The sequence below is a fragment of the Lepidochelys kempii genome, chromosome 2, assembly GCF_965140285.1.
Source record: "Lepidochelys kempii isolate rLepKem1 chromosome 2, rLepKem1.hap1, whole genome shotgun sequence".
Classification (NCBI taxonomy): domain Eukaryota; kingdom Metazoa; phylum Chordata; order Testudines; family Cheloniidae; genus Lepidochelys; species Lepidochelys kempii.
Window position 1 is genome coordinate 80168316 of NC_136381.1, and position 15154 is coordinate 80183469.

The window sequence follows — 15154 nt, forward strand, 5'->3', positions numbered from 1 at the left end:
AAGTGGGCTGTAGCCCATGAAAGCTTATGCTCAAATAAAACTGTTAGTCTCTAAGGCGCCACAAGTATTCCTGTTCTTTTTACCTTTAAGGAAGCAATTTGTTCAGTCTGAGTGTTTACCATATTTCAAGATGAAGGGGCCAAAATACACACTCTGGAGCAGGTTTCTCTGCCCAGTTCTGGTTCAGGTGACACAAAAGGAACCTGCTAGTCCCCTACCTGCAAGTGCCTGCTAGGGACCCCCCTCTTGTACAGTACCTCCTCCAGTGGCTGTAAAACTAACAACAGCCCATACACCTCCAGCACAGGGGGGAGTGGCTTGAGTGCACAGTGCTCTGGCTATCTGTTAGATCAGGGTGGCCAACCTGAGCCTGAGAAGGAGCCATCAGCCCCACCCCCCGCTCCCAGCGCCTCCCGCCCACCAGCAGCCCCGCAGATCAGCACCTCCCCCTCCCTCCCAATCAGTTGCTTCGTGGCATGCAGGAGGCTCAGGCGGGTGGGGGGGAGCAAAGCCATGGCAGCCTCAGGGGAAGGGTGGGAGGGGGCAGGGTGGAAGAGCCAGGGGTTGAGCAGTGAGCACCCCCGGCACACTGGAAAGCTGGCACCTGTAGGCCCCAGCCCTGGAGTCGGTGCGTATACAAGGAGCTGCATATTAACTTTAGAAGAGCCACAGGTTGGCCACCCCTGAGCTAGAAGGTCCTTAGCAGAGTTTGCGCCAGCTGGTACAAGGCTGACTAACCTGTCCCAGGCCAGAGAGTCAGTGACCTGTAACTGTTTTTCCTCTTCCCCTGGGCTTCCCACAATGGCTGTTTAGGGGAAAGGAAACATCTTTTCTAGATGCTCCACTAGACTCTGGCAGAGCCAGGCAAGCTCCTATCCTGCTCCCTCGCGACTCCCACAGCCCAGTGCAACTCTCTCCTCCCACTTTGCTCACAAAGCAGCAGCCAGCCAGCAAGAGAGCTAATCAGCAGCTGCAACAGGGAAAGGGCAGCTGCTACTAAAGAGCGCACCCAGTTCACACTGCAAGTGCTTTAAAACAAACAGTGATAAGTGGAAAGAGAAAAGGAGTACTTGTGGCACCTTAGAGACTAACCAATTTATTTGAGCATGAGCTTTCGTGAGCTACAGCTCACTTCATCGGATGCATACCGTGGAAACTACAGCAGACTTTATATATACTCAGAGAATATGAAACAATACCTCCTCCCACCCCACTGTCCTGCTGGTAATAGCTTATCTAAAGTGATCATCAGGTGGGCCATTTCCAGCACTGGCCCACCTGATGATCACTTTAGATAAGCTATTACCAGCAGGACAGTGGGGTGGGAGGAAGTATTGTTTCATATTCTCTGTGTATATAATAAGATCTTCTACACTTTCCACAGTATGCATCCGATGAAGTGAGCTGTAGCTCACGAAAGCTCATGCTCAAATAAATTGGTTCGTCTCTAAGGTGCCACAAGTCCTCCTTTTCTTTTTGCGAATACAGACTAACACGGCTGTTACTCTGAAACCAGTGATAAGTGGTGCTCCCTACTTCTCCCCATAGCAAAAGGGCCAATTCAAACACTTCCAGAATCACAGGGAACATGCTTTTAATTAATAATTAAATGCATATTTTCCTCAATAGTTGCTCTCAAGGGCCACAGATTGAACACCACTATTTTGAAAGCTAATTGCATTCTCTTACCTACCACTTTTCATTTCTGCCTGTTGCTTGATTTTGTAGCTATTTATTTCCAAATATAAGCGTTGACACTCCATGGTTAAGTCAACCATTTGTTTGAGGCATTCGTATGAACACTTACCTAGTTGTAATGCTACAATTCAGCATTAGAACTTCCTGCCTGAATTATCTTTTTTGGCTAATTATTAAGAATGAAATCCATAAGACAGAAAACATGTAAATAGAATAAAGCCCTCTCAAGTGTAAGAGTCTCTTTTTAAAGGATCAAAATAATCAAAGTGCATCATCCAGTGATGTTTCTACATTTGAATTTTAACTAACTTTGTACACTGGTAGCACAGAAGAAATCTCTTAAAAAGCAAATGGAGTTAAGTTGCAACATTTTAAAATATTAAAACCTCTAAACTCCAATCTGAAACCTAGCTCAGCTTCACCCTTTCCTATCCCAGGCTCAAACAGAAGATGCAATGTAATGCTGCATTTGTGACATCTGCCTCGTTCCATAGATACCATATTCAGCACTATTTTCTCACTTAAGTAGGAAAGAAAGCAGATAGGAAAAAATCCTTTTATAAAACTACTTCTTCAATACAGATTATACACAAGTTATGAAAAAACACATGGAAGGTGAATAGATTTAAACTCATATGAAAGTTCCCAAACTATGATAATGCTAGTGAGCATGCACTTCAGTTTTTTTTCCTTAAACCCATCTTCATGTCAAAAGTCAGTATGTTGTAAAAGGACCTTATTAGAGGCCAAAACTTAGAGTTTTTTTATAAATGAATTCACAAAACCTAACACTCACACTTCTGCAATGTTTCATTTCAATGGAAAGCTGGATATGATTTAAATATGTCCTCACAACCCGGACACCACATCATTGTGCTACAGCAGGGGTTCTCATCCTGGGGATCGGGACCCCTCTGGGGGTCTCGAGGTTATTACATTGGGGGGGGGGGGGTTGCGAGCTGTCAGCCTCCATCCCAACCCCGCTTTGCCTCCTGCATTTATAATAATGTTAAATATATTAAAATGTGCATTTAACATACAAGGAGGGTCACACTCAGAAGCTTGCTATATGAAAGGAGTCACCAGTACAAAAGTTTGAGAACCACAGTGCTAGAGTCTGAGAACCAGAAAGTGAAACTGACTAATGAAAATAGGCTAGTTTTTAAAAACTTGATAGGGGTCCATACAGAAATTTTGTGAAGTATACTTTAATACAAAAGAATACATAAAGTGCACTTCAGGATATTGAATTTGTTCTGAAAATCGGGGATATGTAATAAGAATATAGGAATTACCATATTGGATCAGACCAGTGGCCCATCTAATCCAGTATCCTGTCTGACTGTTAGTAACAAATGCTTTTAATACAGGAATTTTCCTGGTGGTAGACAACCATGGAAATACAATTTTTTTTCACTACAATTGGGGTATGAACTTTCAGGGCATAAGTTAACCTCCAACAGAAGTATGATGGTTTTTTTTCCCTTATAATGTTAAGAACTTCATCTAATCTAGATCAGTGTTCATCAGTTCTTGAATCCCACTAAACCCTTGCAGGCTCGATATATAGTGGCAGTGAATTCCAGTGAATAGATGGTTAAAAAAAAGCTTTTTGTGAATCAGACTCAAAGAAACGTTGGGATGGAAGGGACCATAAGGGATCATCTAATCCAGAGCCTTGCGATGAGGCAGGCAGAACAGCAAGTTTAGAACCGATAAGAGGAATAACCCATTGTTTGCAATATTACGAGGAACGGTGAGTGGAGCACCTGATTAATCTTCTGTATATCATATCACCACTTCACCTGCCCCTTAAGTTGCATGTTCCAAACCTTTCAATCTCTTTTCATTAAGACTTTCTACACTTCCGGTCATTTTTGGTATACGTTTCTGAATCCCGTCTATTTCTGCTAAATGCTTTTTAGGAGAGGGTGGCTAGAACCAAACAACATTTCAGGACTAAATTCTGTCATCTGACAATATCACCACCTGGCTGCTCACCACCTTTTTGCACATTGAACTGTAGATTAAAAGCTGATCAACCTAGATGTTCCTCTTCTCCCCTCCACCACCAGTATCTATCCAAGCAGATAGATTTTATCTGCACAACACCTCTATGAGGTAGGGAACTAACCTTATTTTACAAGAAACTTTAGGCAGAGCAATTAAGTATAAGTAACTTGACTAAGATCACAAAGGATGTCTACAGGACAGCTAGGAATTTAACCTACATCTCCTGATTTCTAGTTCAATGCCTTAACCACAAGTCTATCTTTCTTCATCCAGTACAGAACTTTGTGGAGCCCTACATTGTTAAGCTTTTGTCACGCTGTGAGCTGACCATTTATGCCTACTTAATTTGTACTTTAGTCAATGTCTGATCCAAAACAGTACTTTTCCCCTCACTAAACGTTAGAGGAAACTAAGTCACAAGGTGAGAGATACTTTGACAAAGAATTTGAGAATCCAAATAAAGGTCAGCCAATTCTCCTTCACCCACTATTTGTTGATATGCCTAAAGAACCCTAAAGAGGCTAGAAACAAGTTTGCCTTTATGAAAGCCATGCTGATTTGTTCCTTTCACATCACTTTTATTTAGGTATTTCATAATTCTATTTTTAATGATAGTTTAAATTAATTCCCTGGTGCTGACATAAAGCTTACTAGTCTTCAATTCCCAGAATCACTCCAATGCTTGTTTTAAAAGGCAACTATAACATAATGGGGGATTCAATCGTTAGAAACATAGATAGCTGGGTTTGTGATATCGGGAGAACCACATGGTGAATTGACTGCCGGATGCAAGGGTTGCAGATGTTTTGAGACATCAAGAGAGTGCAGTGCTCGGGAGTAGCCAGTGGTCGTGGTACTTGTAGGTACTGCTGACTAGGGAAAGGTATAGGGGTCTTGGAGACCAAATTTAAGCTTCTAAGTAAGAGACTGAAGTCCAGAACCTCCATGGTAGCATTCTCTGAAATGCTTCCAATTCCACAAGCAGGATCAGTTAGACAGGCATGGATGCATGGATGAGACAACGGGGGAGGAGAAGTTTAGCTTTATTAGGAACCTTTTTGGAAAGCAGGAGCCTGTACAGGAAGGATCCACTCCACCTAAACCAAAACAGAATCAGATTGCTGGCATGTAAAATTAAAAAGGCTGTAGTGGAGTTTTTTAAAAAGGGACCAGGGGAAAGGCAACAGGTGTGGAGGATCACATAATTCAGACAGAGACGTCCCTTGGGGAGGATCTGTTAACAAGGATTCTCTATATCTTAGTCAGGAGGAGAGGATAGAAGTTGATACAGTACAGATAGGAACTGAAGAGAAACAGTCAAACAAAAAAGTCTCATTCAATTACATCACATGAAGGCACACAACCAAATACTGACAAATTTTGTAAGTGCTTGTATACAAATGCTAGAAATCTAAATACTAAGAGGAATGAACTTGAGCACCTGGTATTAAAATGAGGATATTGATACAATAGGCATTACAGAAACTTGGTGGAATTATGATAATCAGTGAGGCACGGTAATACCAGGGTACAAACTATATAGGAATGACAGAGTAGGTCGTGTTGATGAGGTGGTGACATAAAATGTCAAAGAAAAACACAGTAAAAATCTTAAATGAATCAAACTGTACCAGAGAACCTCCATGGTTAGTAATTCCATGCTTGAGTAATAAAAATATAGCAGTAGGAATACACTACTGAGCACCTGACCAGGATGGTGATGTTATGGTGACTGTGAAATGCTCCAGGAGATTAGAGGCTATAAATATAGAAAACTCAACAATAATGGGGGACTGCGTACATGTCACCTCAGAATGGGATGAAGAGAAAGTTTCTTGACATCATAAGTGAATGCTTCTTGGAGCAGCTAGTCCTGGAACCCAAAAGGGAAAAGGCAATTCTTGATTTAGTCCTAAATGGACCATACAAACTTGTCCAAGAGAGGACTATATCTAAACTGCCTGGTAATAGCGACCATAATATAACTAAATTTAACATCCCATGGGGCAGGGGAACACCAAAAAAGCCCACCACAATAGCACTGAACTTCAGAAAGGGGAACTACAGAAAAATGAGAAAGCTAATTAAACGGAAATCAAAAAGTCGTCACAAAAAAGTGAAATGCCTGCAAGCTGCATGGAAACTTTTTTAAAAATGCCATAATAGAGTCTCAAATTAAATCTATAGCCCAAATTAAAAAATATAGTAAGAGGACCAAAAGAGTTTTACCATGGCTAACCAACAAAGTAAAAGAAATGGTTAGAAGCAAAGAGGCTTTCTTTAAGAAGTGGAAGTAAAATCCTACTGAGGAAAACCAAGATGAGTATAAACTCTGGCAAGAGTAAAAACATAATTAGGCAGGCCAAAAAAGAATTTGAAGAGCAAGCAAAGACAAACCAGCAGCAAAAAAATTTAAGTGCATCAGAAACAGGAAGCCTGCCAAACAATGCCAAACAATCAGTGGGGCCATTGGAAAATAGAGGTGCTAAAGAAGCACTCAAGGAAGATAAGACCATTGCAGACAAGCTAATGAATTCTTTACTGCAGAAGATGTGAAGGAGATCTGAGGAACTGTCCCAGTTTGAGGAATCAATAGAGGAAGTACTGGAAGAAATTGATAAATTCAACACTAATAAGTCACCAGGACCAAATGGTATTCACCCAAGAGTTCTGAAGAAATTCAAATATAAAATTGCAGAACTACCTGTGGTATGTAACTTATTTAAATCTGCTTCTATACCAGATAACTGGAGCACAGCTAACGTGACACCAATTTTTAGAAAAGGCTCCAGACAGGATCCTGGTAATTAAAGGATGGTAAGCCTAACTTCAGTACCAGGCAATTTGGTTGAAACTGTAGTAAAGAACAGAATTATCAGACACACAGATGAACACACTGGGGAAGAGTCAACATGGCTTTTGTTCAGGGAAATCACACTTCACCAATCTATTAGAATTCTTTGAGAGGGATCAACAAACATGTGGATACGGGTGATCCAGTGCATATAGTGTACTTGGACTTCCAGAAAGTCTTTGACAAGGTACCTCACACAAGGCTCTTAATCAAAGTAAGCAGTCATGGGATAAGAGGGGAGGGTCCTCTCATGAATCAGTAACTAGTTAAAAGACAGAGTAGGAAACAAAGAAGGAGGAAATGGTCTGTTTTCAGAATGGAGAGGCAAACAGGGATGTCCCACATGGATCTGTTCTGAGACCAGTGCTATTCAACATATTCATACATGAGCTGAAAAAAGGGGTAAACTGTGAGGTAGCAAAAGTCTGCAGACAATGCAAAATTACTCAAGATAGTTAAGTCCAAAGATGACTGTGAAGACCTAATAAAACTGGGTGATTAAGCAACAAAATGGCAGATGAAATTCAGTGCTGATAAATGAAAGCTAGTGCACATTGGAAAACAATCCCAACCATACACACAAAATGATGGGATCTAAATTAGCTGTTACCACTCAAAGAGACCTTGGAGTCATTGTGGATAGTTTTCTGAAAACATCTGCTCAACTTGCAGCAGTAGTCAAAAATGCTAACAGAATGTTAGGAACCATTAGGAAAGTGATAGATGATAAAGCAGAAAATACCACAATGCCACTATATAAATCCACGGTATCCCCACACCTGGAATGCTGGTCACACCATCTGAAAAAACTGGAAAAAATACAGAAAAGGGCAACAAAACTATTAAAGGTATGGAACATATATATGAGGAGAGATTAAGACTCTTACTTTTCAGTTTTGAAAAGAGAGGACTAAAGATGGAGATGACAGAGGTAGATAAAATCATGAATGGTGTGGAGAAAGTGAAGAAGGAAGCATTATTTACCCCTACACATCACAAGTTCCAGAGGTGTCACCCAATGAAATTAATGGGCAGCGGTTAAAAAAATGTAACAAGGAAAGTACTTTTTCACACAACACAGAGTCAACCTGTGTAACTCGCTGCCAGTGAAAGCTATGAAGGACAAAACTGTAAAAGAGTTCAAAAAAGAACTAGGTAAGTTCATGGAAGATAGGTCCATCAATGATTATTAGCCAGGATGATCAGGGATGCAAGCCCATGCTCTGGGTGTCCTTAGCCTCTGATTGCTAGAAGCTGAGAGTAGACAACAGAGGGATGGATCAGTCAATGATTGCCTATTCTGTTCATTCTCTCTGAAGCACCTGGCATGGACCTGCGCGGATACAAAATGTATATCCGTAGATGTAGATAGCTGTGGATCTCCATGGAGTTGTAGGGCTCTAGCAACAATGAGAGAGACCAGCAGGGCTTTGGCCAGTAGCCAGGCCAGAAACCGCAGCAGCACCTAGCCTAGAGAAGCTCCTCCAGCATGGCTGTACCACCCCCACCTACCCACTGGACTGGGCCCCAGGCTTACCAGCAGCTGTCCCTTATATGCTATTGTGTGCAAATGGCTTGCATTCTCCTGGACGGGAGTCCCTTCCAAGCAGCGGCGTGCATCTCCTGTCTGGAAGTGCGCAAGCCACTTGCACACACTAGCGCAGTAGTTCTCAACCTATTTACCATTGTGGGCCACATCCAATACTACCTGTATGGCCCTGAGGATGCCACATGAGCCGCAGCTCTGTGCAGATTGGGCAGCAAGCAGCCCACAGGCTGCAGGTTGAGAACCACTAGCATGATCAGAGCTTAGCATGATCAGGGACAGCTGCCGGTGAGCCTGGTGCCCGCCCCAGCGGGTAGGGATTGGGGCAATAAAACCACACCGGAGGAGCTGCCAGGGTTGGGCGCTGGCTCCTGCGAGTAGTGGCCTGACATGCTGCTGCAGCTTTTGCCGCTACAGTTCCTGGCCTGGTCGCTGGCCAGGGCCCTGCTGGTCTCGCTCATTGTTGCTAGAGCTCTACAACTCCAGAAATATCTGCTTTATATCCACAGATATAAATTTTGTATCCATACAGGGCTCTAACTGTCAGCAGACAGGATACTGGGCTAGAGGGACTATTGGTCTGACCCAGTATGGCATTTTTAAGTGACTACATGAGAACATATAAACAGAGAGAGAGAGAGGGTCCTGATTATTTCCTCCTACTTGAGAGCTTACAGAAGGACCCATAACAGTACTTCAGGCTCGAAGTGGAGCACTTTGCATTATGCCTGTCCTCAGCTTCCCAGAGAAGTTTCACACAGCACCGAGCTCTCCTAGCCCAGAAGCGGTCCCTTCGCAGTGCGATGCCTTTCAGGGGGTGTAGAAGAGAAAAGCAGGTGACTCACCTGGTGGGATCTGGAAGTTTGCAGGCAGTTGTATTGTAGTGGTCTGGGGGGCTTTGGGAGCCACGGTCTGCGGAGCAGCCAGCCTAGGCCCCCCAGAGTTCTTGGGTGGCTGCTGGGCAGCGGTGACAGTGGCCACTTTAGCCACCAGCGTCCCCACGGGGGCAGTCACCACCCGTGACTGCTGGGAAACGGCAGGCACCAGGCTGATGGGAACCTTAGTCACTGCGTGGCTCAAGGCAACTGCTTGGGCCCCCGCGGGAGCGCCAGCTGCGGAGACAGAGGCAGGGGGCACCGTGCTCTGAGAGCAGAGCAGGGCAGGTGCCGGCTGAGCCCCACCGGCCCCGCTCGCTGCAGGAGCCGCCACTGCCTGCTCAGGGTGCCCGGCGGGCATCACCCGCACCGGGGCTGCCGCAGAGGTGCTCATGGAGGAGGAGGAGGAGGAGAGCGGGACCAAGGCGGGGAGGGTTGGAGTTTCCCGGGGCGTCCGCGTTATCCCACAGCATAGCAGCCGGGAAGGGGGGAGGCTGGTCTCTCCGCGGCGCGGCAGGATCCGGGGCTCACACGCCGCCGCGGCGCGCGGGCTGCTCCGGGGGGCTCCCGCTGCCACACCGGCGAAAACACATGGTCATCCGTCCCCGGCCGGCTGCGCACACGTGGGGCGAGCTAGGCCTCCCCCCAGCGGCGGCGGCCGGGTACAGGGAGCCGGCTCACGCTACTGCTACTGCGCCGGCGCCCTGGGCTCCCGCTGCCCGGCACTTGGACCCGCCCCCGCGCGGCGGGCCCCAGCCATGTTTATAGAGCCACGCGGAGCCCCCCGCGCACGCGCTCCAGGCGCGCGGGGCCGCAGCCGGGCTTCCCCCGGGCACTCTGCCTGCGGATTGGCGGCGCCCAACGAGCCTATGGGGCGGAGCTTTGTGGCGTCGAAGGGGCCGCGTTCCAAACAGCCGGGAGGCCGGTGTGGGAGCTCCCACCGGGGGAAGCTGCTGCGCGGGGTCAGGCCGAAGCTTTGGGGCTCGCTTGGCATTTTTTCTTGCAAACCCTCAAAGCCAGAGAAGCGTTTCAGGGCGTTTTAAGCATTACAATTTGGCGGGATTTAAACATCCTCCTAGACTCATTTCAGAGTAACAGCCGTGTTAGTCTGTCTTCGCAAAAAGAAAAGGAGGACTTGTGGCACCTGAGAGACTAACCAATTTATTTGAGCATAAGCTTTCGTGAGCTACAGCTCACTTCATCGGATGCATATCGTGGAAACTGCAGCAGACATTATATACACACAGAGACCATGAAACAATACCCCCTCCCACCCCACTGTCCTGCTGGTAGTAGCTTATCTAAAGTGATCATCAAGTTGGGCCATTTCCAGCACAAATCCAGGTTTTCTCACCCCCCCCCCAATTCACTCTCCTGCTGGTGATAGCCCATCCAAAGTGACAACTCTCTACACAATGTGCATGATAATCAAGTTGGGCCATTTCCTGCACAAATCCAGGTTCTCTCACCCCCCTCCCAAAAACCACACACACAAACTCACTCTCCTGCTGGTAATAGCTCATCCAAAGTGAGAGTGTATTGTAGGGAGAGTGGTCACTTTGGATGAGCTATTACCAGCAGGAGAGTGAGTTTGTGTGTGTATGGGGGTGGGGGGGTGAGAAAACCTGAATTTGTGCTGGAAATGGCCCACCTTGATTATCATGCACATTGTAGGGAGAGTGGTCACTTTGGATGAGCTATTACCAGCAGGAGAGTGAGTTTGTGTGTGTGGTTTTTGGAGGGGGGTGAGGGGGTGAGAGAACCTGGATTTGTGCAGGAAATGGCCCAACTTGATTATCATGCACATTGTGAAGAGAGTGGTCACTTTGGATGGGCTATCACCAGCAGGAGAGTGAATTTGGGGGGGGGGGGGGGCGGGAGGGTGGAGGGTGAGAAAACCTGGATTTGTGCTGGAAATGGCCCAACTTGATTGATCACTTTAGACAAGCTATTACCAGCAGGACAGTGGGGTGGGAGGAGGTATTGTTTCATATTCTCTGCGTGTATATAAAGTCTGCTGCAGTTTCCACGGTATGCATCCGATGAAGTGAGCTGTAGCTCACGAAAGCTCATGCTCAAATAAATTGGTTAGTCTCTAAGGTGCCACAAATACTCCTTTTCTCCTAGACTCAGAGCATCTTCAACCAATATCGCGTTCTGGCACAGATTCCACGGGTGTCTTTGGGCAAGTCACATAGGATGAAAAAAACCCTGCAAGGTAGTGAGCGCCTCTCTGCTCCTGCCAAAGTAAATGGGAACTAGGTTTTACAGTTGTTACCACTACAGAACCAACAAAGATAAAAGGGAATGAACTGGATTATATTTCTTCTAAGGCACCCTCAGTCGTGTATGCCTGTGCAAATGCTGTAAAAGCAATTGAAGTGTCATTGAGGGGACAATTTAAAAACAATAGTTGCAGAGGTGTAACCACAGGTGCTGGAAGTGTGGGTGCTAACCATATACAGGGTTTACAGTTTGGTTCAATGGCTTTCAGCACCCCCACGATACAAATTGTTCCAGAACACCTGGGTGTAACTAAGGTCTTGATGCCACAATGATTGCCTGGGTTGACCTCATTACAGGACTAATGTTTAAGATTAAAATGTGGCCTATTTTTGGTGAATGAGAAGGAAAGAACCCAGCTTGACTTTCAGATCCCAGGTTGAATTTACAGAAAAAAAATGAAAACATTGTCCCATGTAAACTAAGCATATTTTATTATGGAAGTCAATAGGAGACAAAATGTAATTTTTCAGAGTGGAATGCCTCTTCTGTCTCTACCTCAGTTTCCATTGCCTGTTTAATAGGAATAACAATACTTTACTACTGTGAGTAGTTCCATCACTGTGGTAAATTGAAGCTGACAAATGAAATTGTTGCAGGATTAGGGCCATAGTCCCAATCCTGTGAATGTTTATGCATATGCAGGTTTCAGAGTAGCAGCCGTGTTAGTTTGTATTCACAAAAAGAAAAGGCGTACTTGTGGCACCTTAGAGACTAACCAATGTATTTGTGCATAAAGTGAGCTGTAGATAAATTTGTTAGTCTCTAAGGTGCCACAAGTACGCCTTTTCTTTATGCATATGATCATCTTTAAGCAAGCAGTTAGTGCCATGGAAGTCATGCATATAAAGTTAAGTGCAAATATAAGTGATTGCAGAATCAAGGCTTACTTTCCAGAACAGTGAAATTGATCATATGTAAAGTGTTATCAAATGCACAACGTAAACAATTTATTAAAATGCTTTTCATTGACTTCTGTCCTGGTGATGGTAGGTGTTTCCTTTAACTATAGTAGGTGCAATATTTTCAAACAGAAATGTATGATTTCCATGTTGAGACTCTCTCATTTTTGTAAAGATCTTGAAAATGAAATGAAAAGTATTACTTTAATCGGGGCATGAAAAATCTTGAACACAGCAAGTAGGCACTTGCCTGGAAAAGCTTCTATTAGCATCCACAGAATCTAAGTTTTCATTAAAACAAATGCTAGTCTTGATTGATACAAAAACCATGCAAAACATGAACGGAGTGTAAAAGGATGCAGTATTGTTTTCCCAACATGGAGATGGACAGCTCCATGCTGACACTGATAGTTTTCACCTTGCAGCAGGTTGGCAAACCTAACTACAATCTTTGCAACTTTTACCATTTCTGTTCAGAGCTTTGGACAATTTCACTCTATTGCTGATTGAAAAAGCTTTGAACAGCACATGAGGTTGGCACTGGCGCTAATCACTGGAGAGGAGTCGTCTAAAAGAGAGGTTGAGTGAGGGAAAGAGTAGCAGAGACACTTCCATCACATGAGCCAGGGGAGAGGTAGAGTAGCGTGAGACCGTCCACATCCCAATGGCAAAATGATTCTGTGGTGGGACGGGAACAGAGAAGGAATTCTCTTCTGCCTTCCTGCAATGAGAAGATTTGTGGGGCATAAATATTTATCAGTGACCTGAGACTAGCTAGAGATAGATACAAAAAGTAGACCATCAGGTAGTGTCCATGGGTAACATCTACTTTTCCAGCAATTTAGGTGCGCAGTGGAGCAGGCTTGTCACTTAGACATTGCCTCTGTACCTTAGGGTCAACCTACCATTCTTTGGCTAGAAGGATTAATCCTCCATTAAATGTTTGAAATTTTACCAAAGACCCATATCTGAATGGACCAGAATGAAGTAGGTGGATATGGATGGGTGAAGCGGAGAGATGAATATGAGAGAGAGTTTTTGAAAGGAGAAAAAAAGGAAATAGAGAACACAATGAAGTATGAGAGAGAGAAAAATACCTGATGATAGTGAAAGTAATGGAGGAAGTGACACTGATGACAATATAGCATGATTGGGACTGGAGACAGTGAGAGAACTCCAAAAGGGAAAAAAAAAAGATTTAGGAAGTTTTTTTTTTTAATGTAACGAGAGAGTTAACAATCTGTGAAGAGTACACAATTGGATTATTCCATTAAATTGCAAGGGGAGTAGGGGAACAGTTTTTCACCTTGGCTAGTCATTTAATCCTTGGGTTTATGGATAATATTTCAGTTATAACAAACAATAGTTTAATTAGCCAATCTCCACTGACCAAGCTGAAAGAAATGCAAAAGTAATCCAGAATAGTAAGGAGTATGGAATCTAGATTCTTAAAATTATTTCAGTAATAATCTAAGGGGTTATAACGCTGGTAAGGAAATGATTTTAAGTAAGATTTTTAATCTGACAGTGACCCTTTGAAAACAAAGTTACATTTTATAATTTTAATTGAACACAGGAATTCTTTGTCAGAGTGAGAAACTTTGAATACTTGCCTTAAAATTCATCTCAAATGAGGGAGACTTGCTGACCATTTTATTCATTCACATAATTGCAACAATTGGAAATGAATTTGAGGAATCAATCTCACTAGTTAAATTCAAATTATATTCTCATGGAAAGAATTAAATGATTGTGACTAGATTTATCAGCATTCCAAATGCATTAAACTGGCAGCATAACTTCACACCAGAGAACTTGAGCTCTTCAGGATGAATTGCCAAAAGAGACAGCAAGCAAAGCAGTAAGAGTCAGGAAGGAAAAGGAGGTGCTATATAAACAGAGAAAAAAAACTAGGACTATTTAGTCTGGAAAGGAGAAGAGTGAGAGAAGAGATTAAGCAATGAAGATGCAGTTACAACTGTAACTGCAAATCATGTATTTACTGATGCAAATGGCCAATTGGGTGCATAACTGGCTATTCGTGCACAACCTCAGTAATCACACTAGCATATTAGGTGTGCAGTTGTAGATGCATTTTTGAAATTCACACCTGATGTCACAAATACCCCCTCACCTGCATCTCCTCCTCTGTCCTCTTGTGCTAGCTGACCTTTTATATGGGTGGACCTCTCTTCTGAGCATTCAGGCTTGTAGACATCAAACAATATTTTAAATTTACATATTATCTTCATAAATATCAGAATAAAAGAACAGCATAATACAATGAAACTTTACATTAATATAAAATGTCTAAAAATACAACAAGAATGCATGGTAAAAAGTATATTCTAAAGAGCTTGCTAGAAAATATTTAGTTACCAATAATAATCATCAGGAGCTTGATTTAGTCATGAGGTAAGATAGATGTATCTCAGGGCAGCTTGCTCTTACCAGCAGAAAGCCTCCCTGGAGGTATATCTGCAATTCTTGCTGCACCAGAGACCCATAACCAGCTAATACAGCCCCTAAAGTGGCCCGGTGAGGTGGCAAGGTCATGGGAACCTAACTGGTTGGAGTTAGAGTGCAGGAGAAGAATGAGAATAGGATTGTTGGAGTAAGACAGGGGAGTAAGTAAAGAGAGAAACTGAGGGAGAGATAAGATAAAGGAAGGAAGAGAGAGGAAGAAAAATAATAATGGGTAGGGAGAGAGAAACTAGGCAACTGAAAGGCTGCAAGGGTAGGAGAGATTCAATTAAAAAATACCCCTGAGAAGGGGTGCACTGCACTAAAATGTTTAACTGTGGGACAAATATATTTAGTGGAGTACTAACATGATAGGCTTTGTATGCAGTACAATTGTAGCCATATCAGTCCTAGGATATTAGGCAGACAAGATGGGTGTGGTAATATCTTTTATTGGACCAACTTCTGTTGGAGAACAGAAGTTGGTCCAATAAATGATAGGCTTTGTCAGTTAAAATTT

General features: G+C 43.7%; 1 protein-coding gene across 1 annotated transcript in view; it reads right to left on the minus strand.

Moving 5' to 3' along the window:
* Positions 1 to 9655, minus strand: part of TAF4B (TATA-box binding protein associated factor 4b) — a 124927-nt gene extending 115272 nt beyond the window's left edge. Inside the window, exon 1 of the mRNA XM_073331341.2 lies at positions 8957 to 9655. Within this exon, the coding sequence (XP_073187442.1) occupies positions 8957 to 9380 (424 nt within the window). The 5' untranslated portion in view covers positions 9381 to 9655. The remainder of the gene's footprint in view (positions 1 to 8956) is intronic.
* Between the last annotated feature and the right edge of the window lie 5499 nt (positions 9656 to 15154).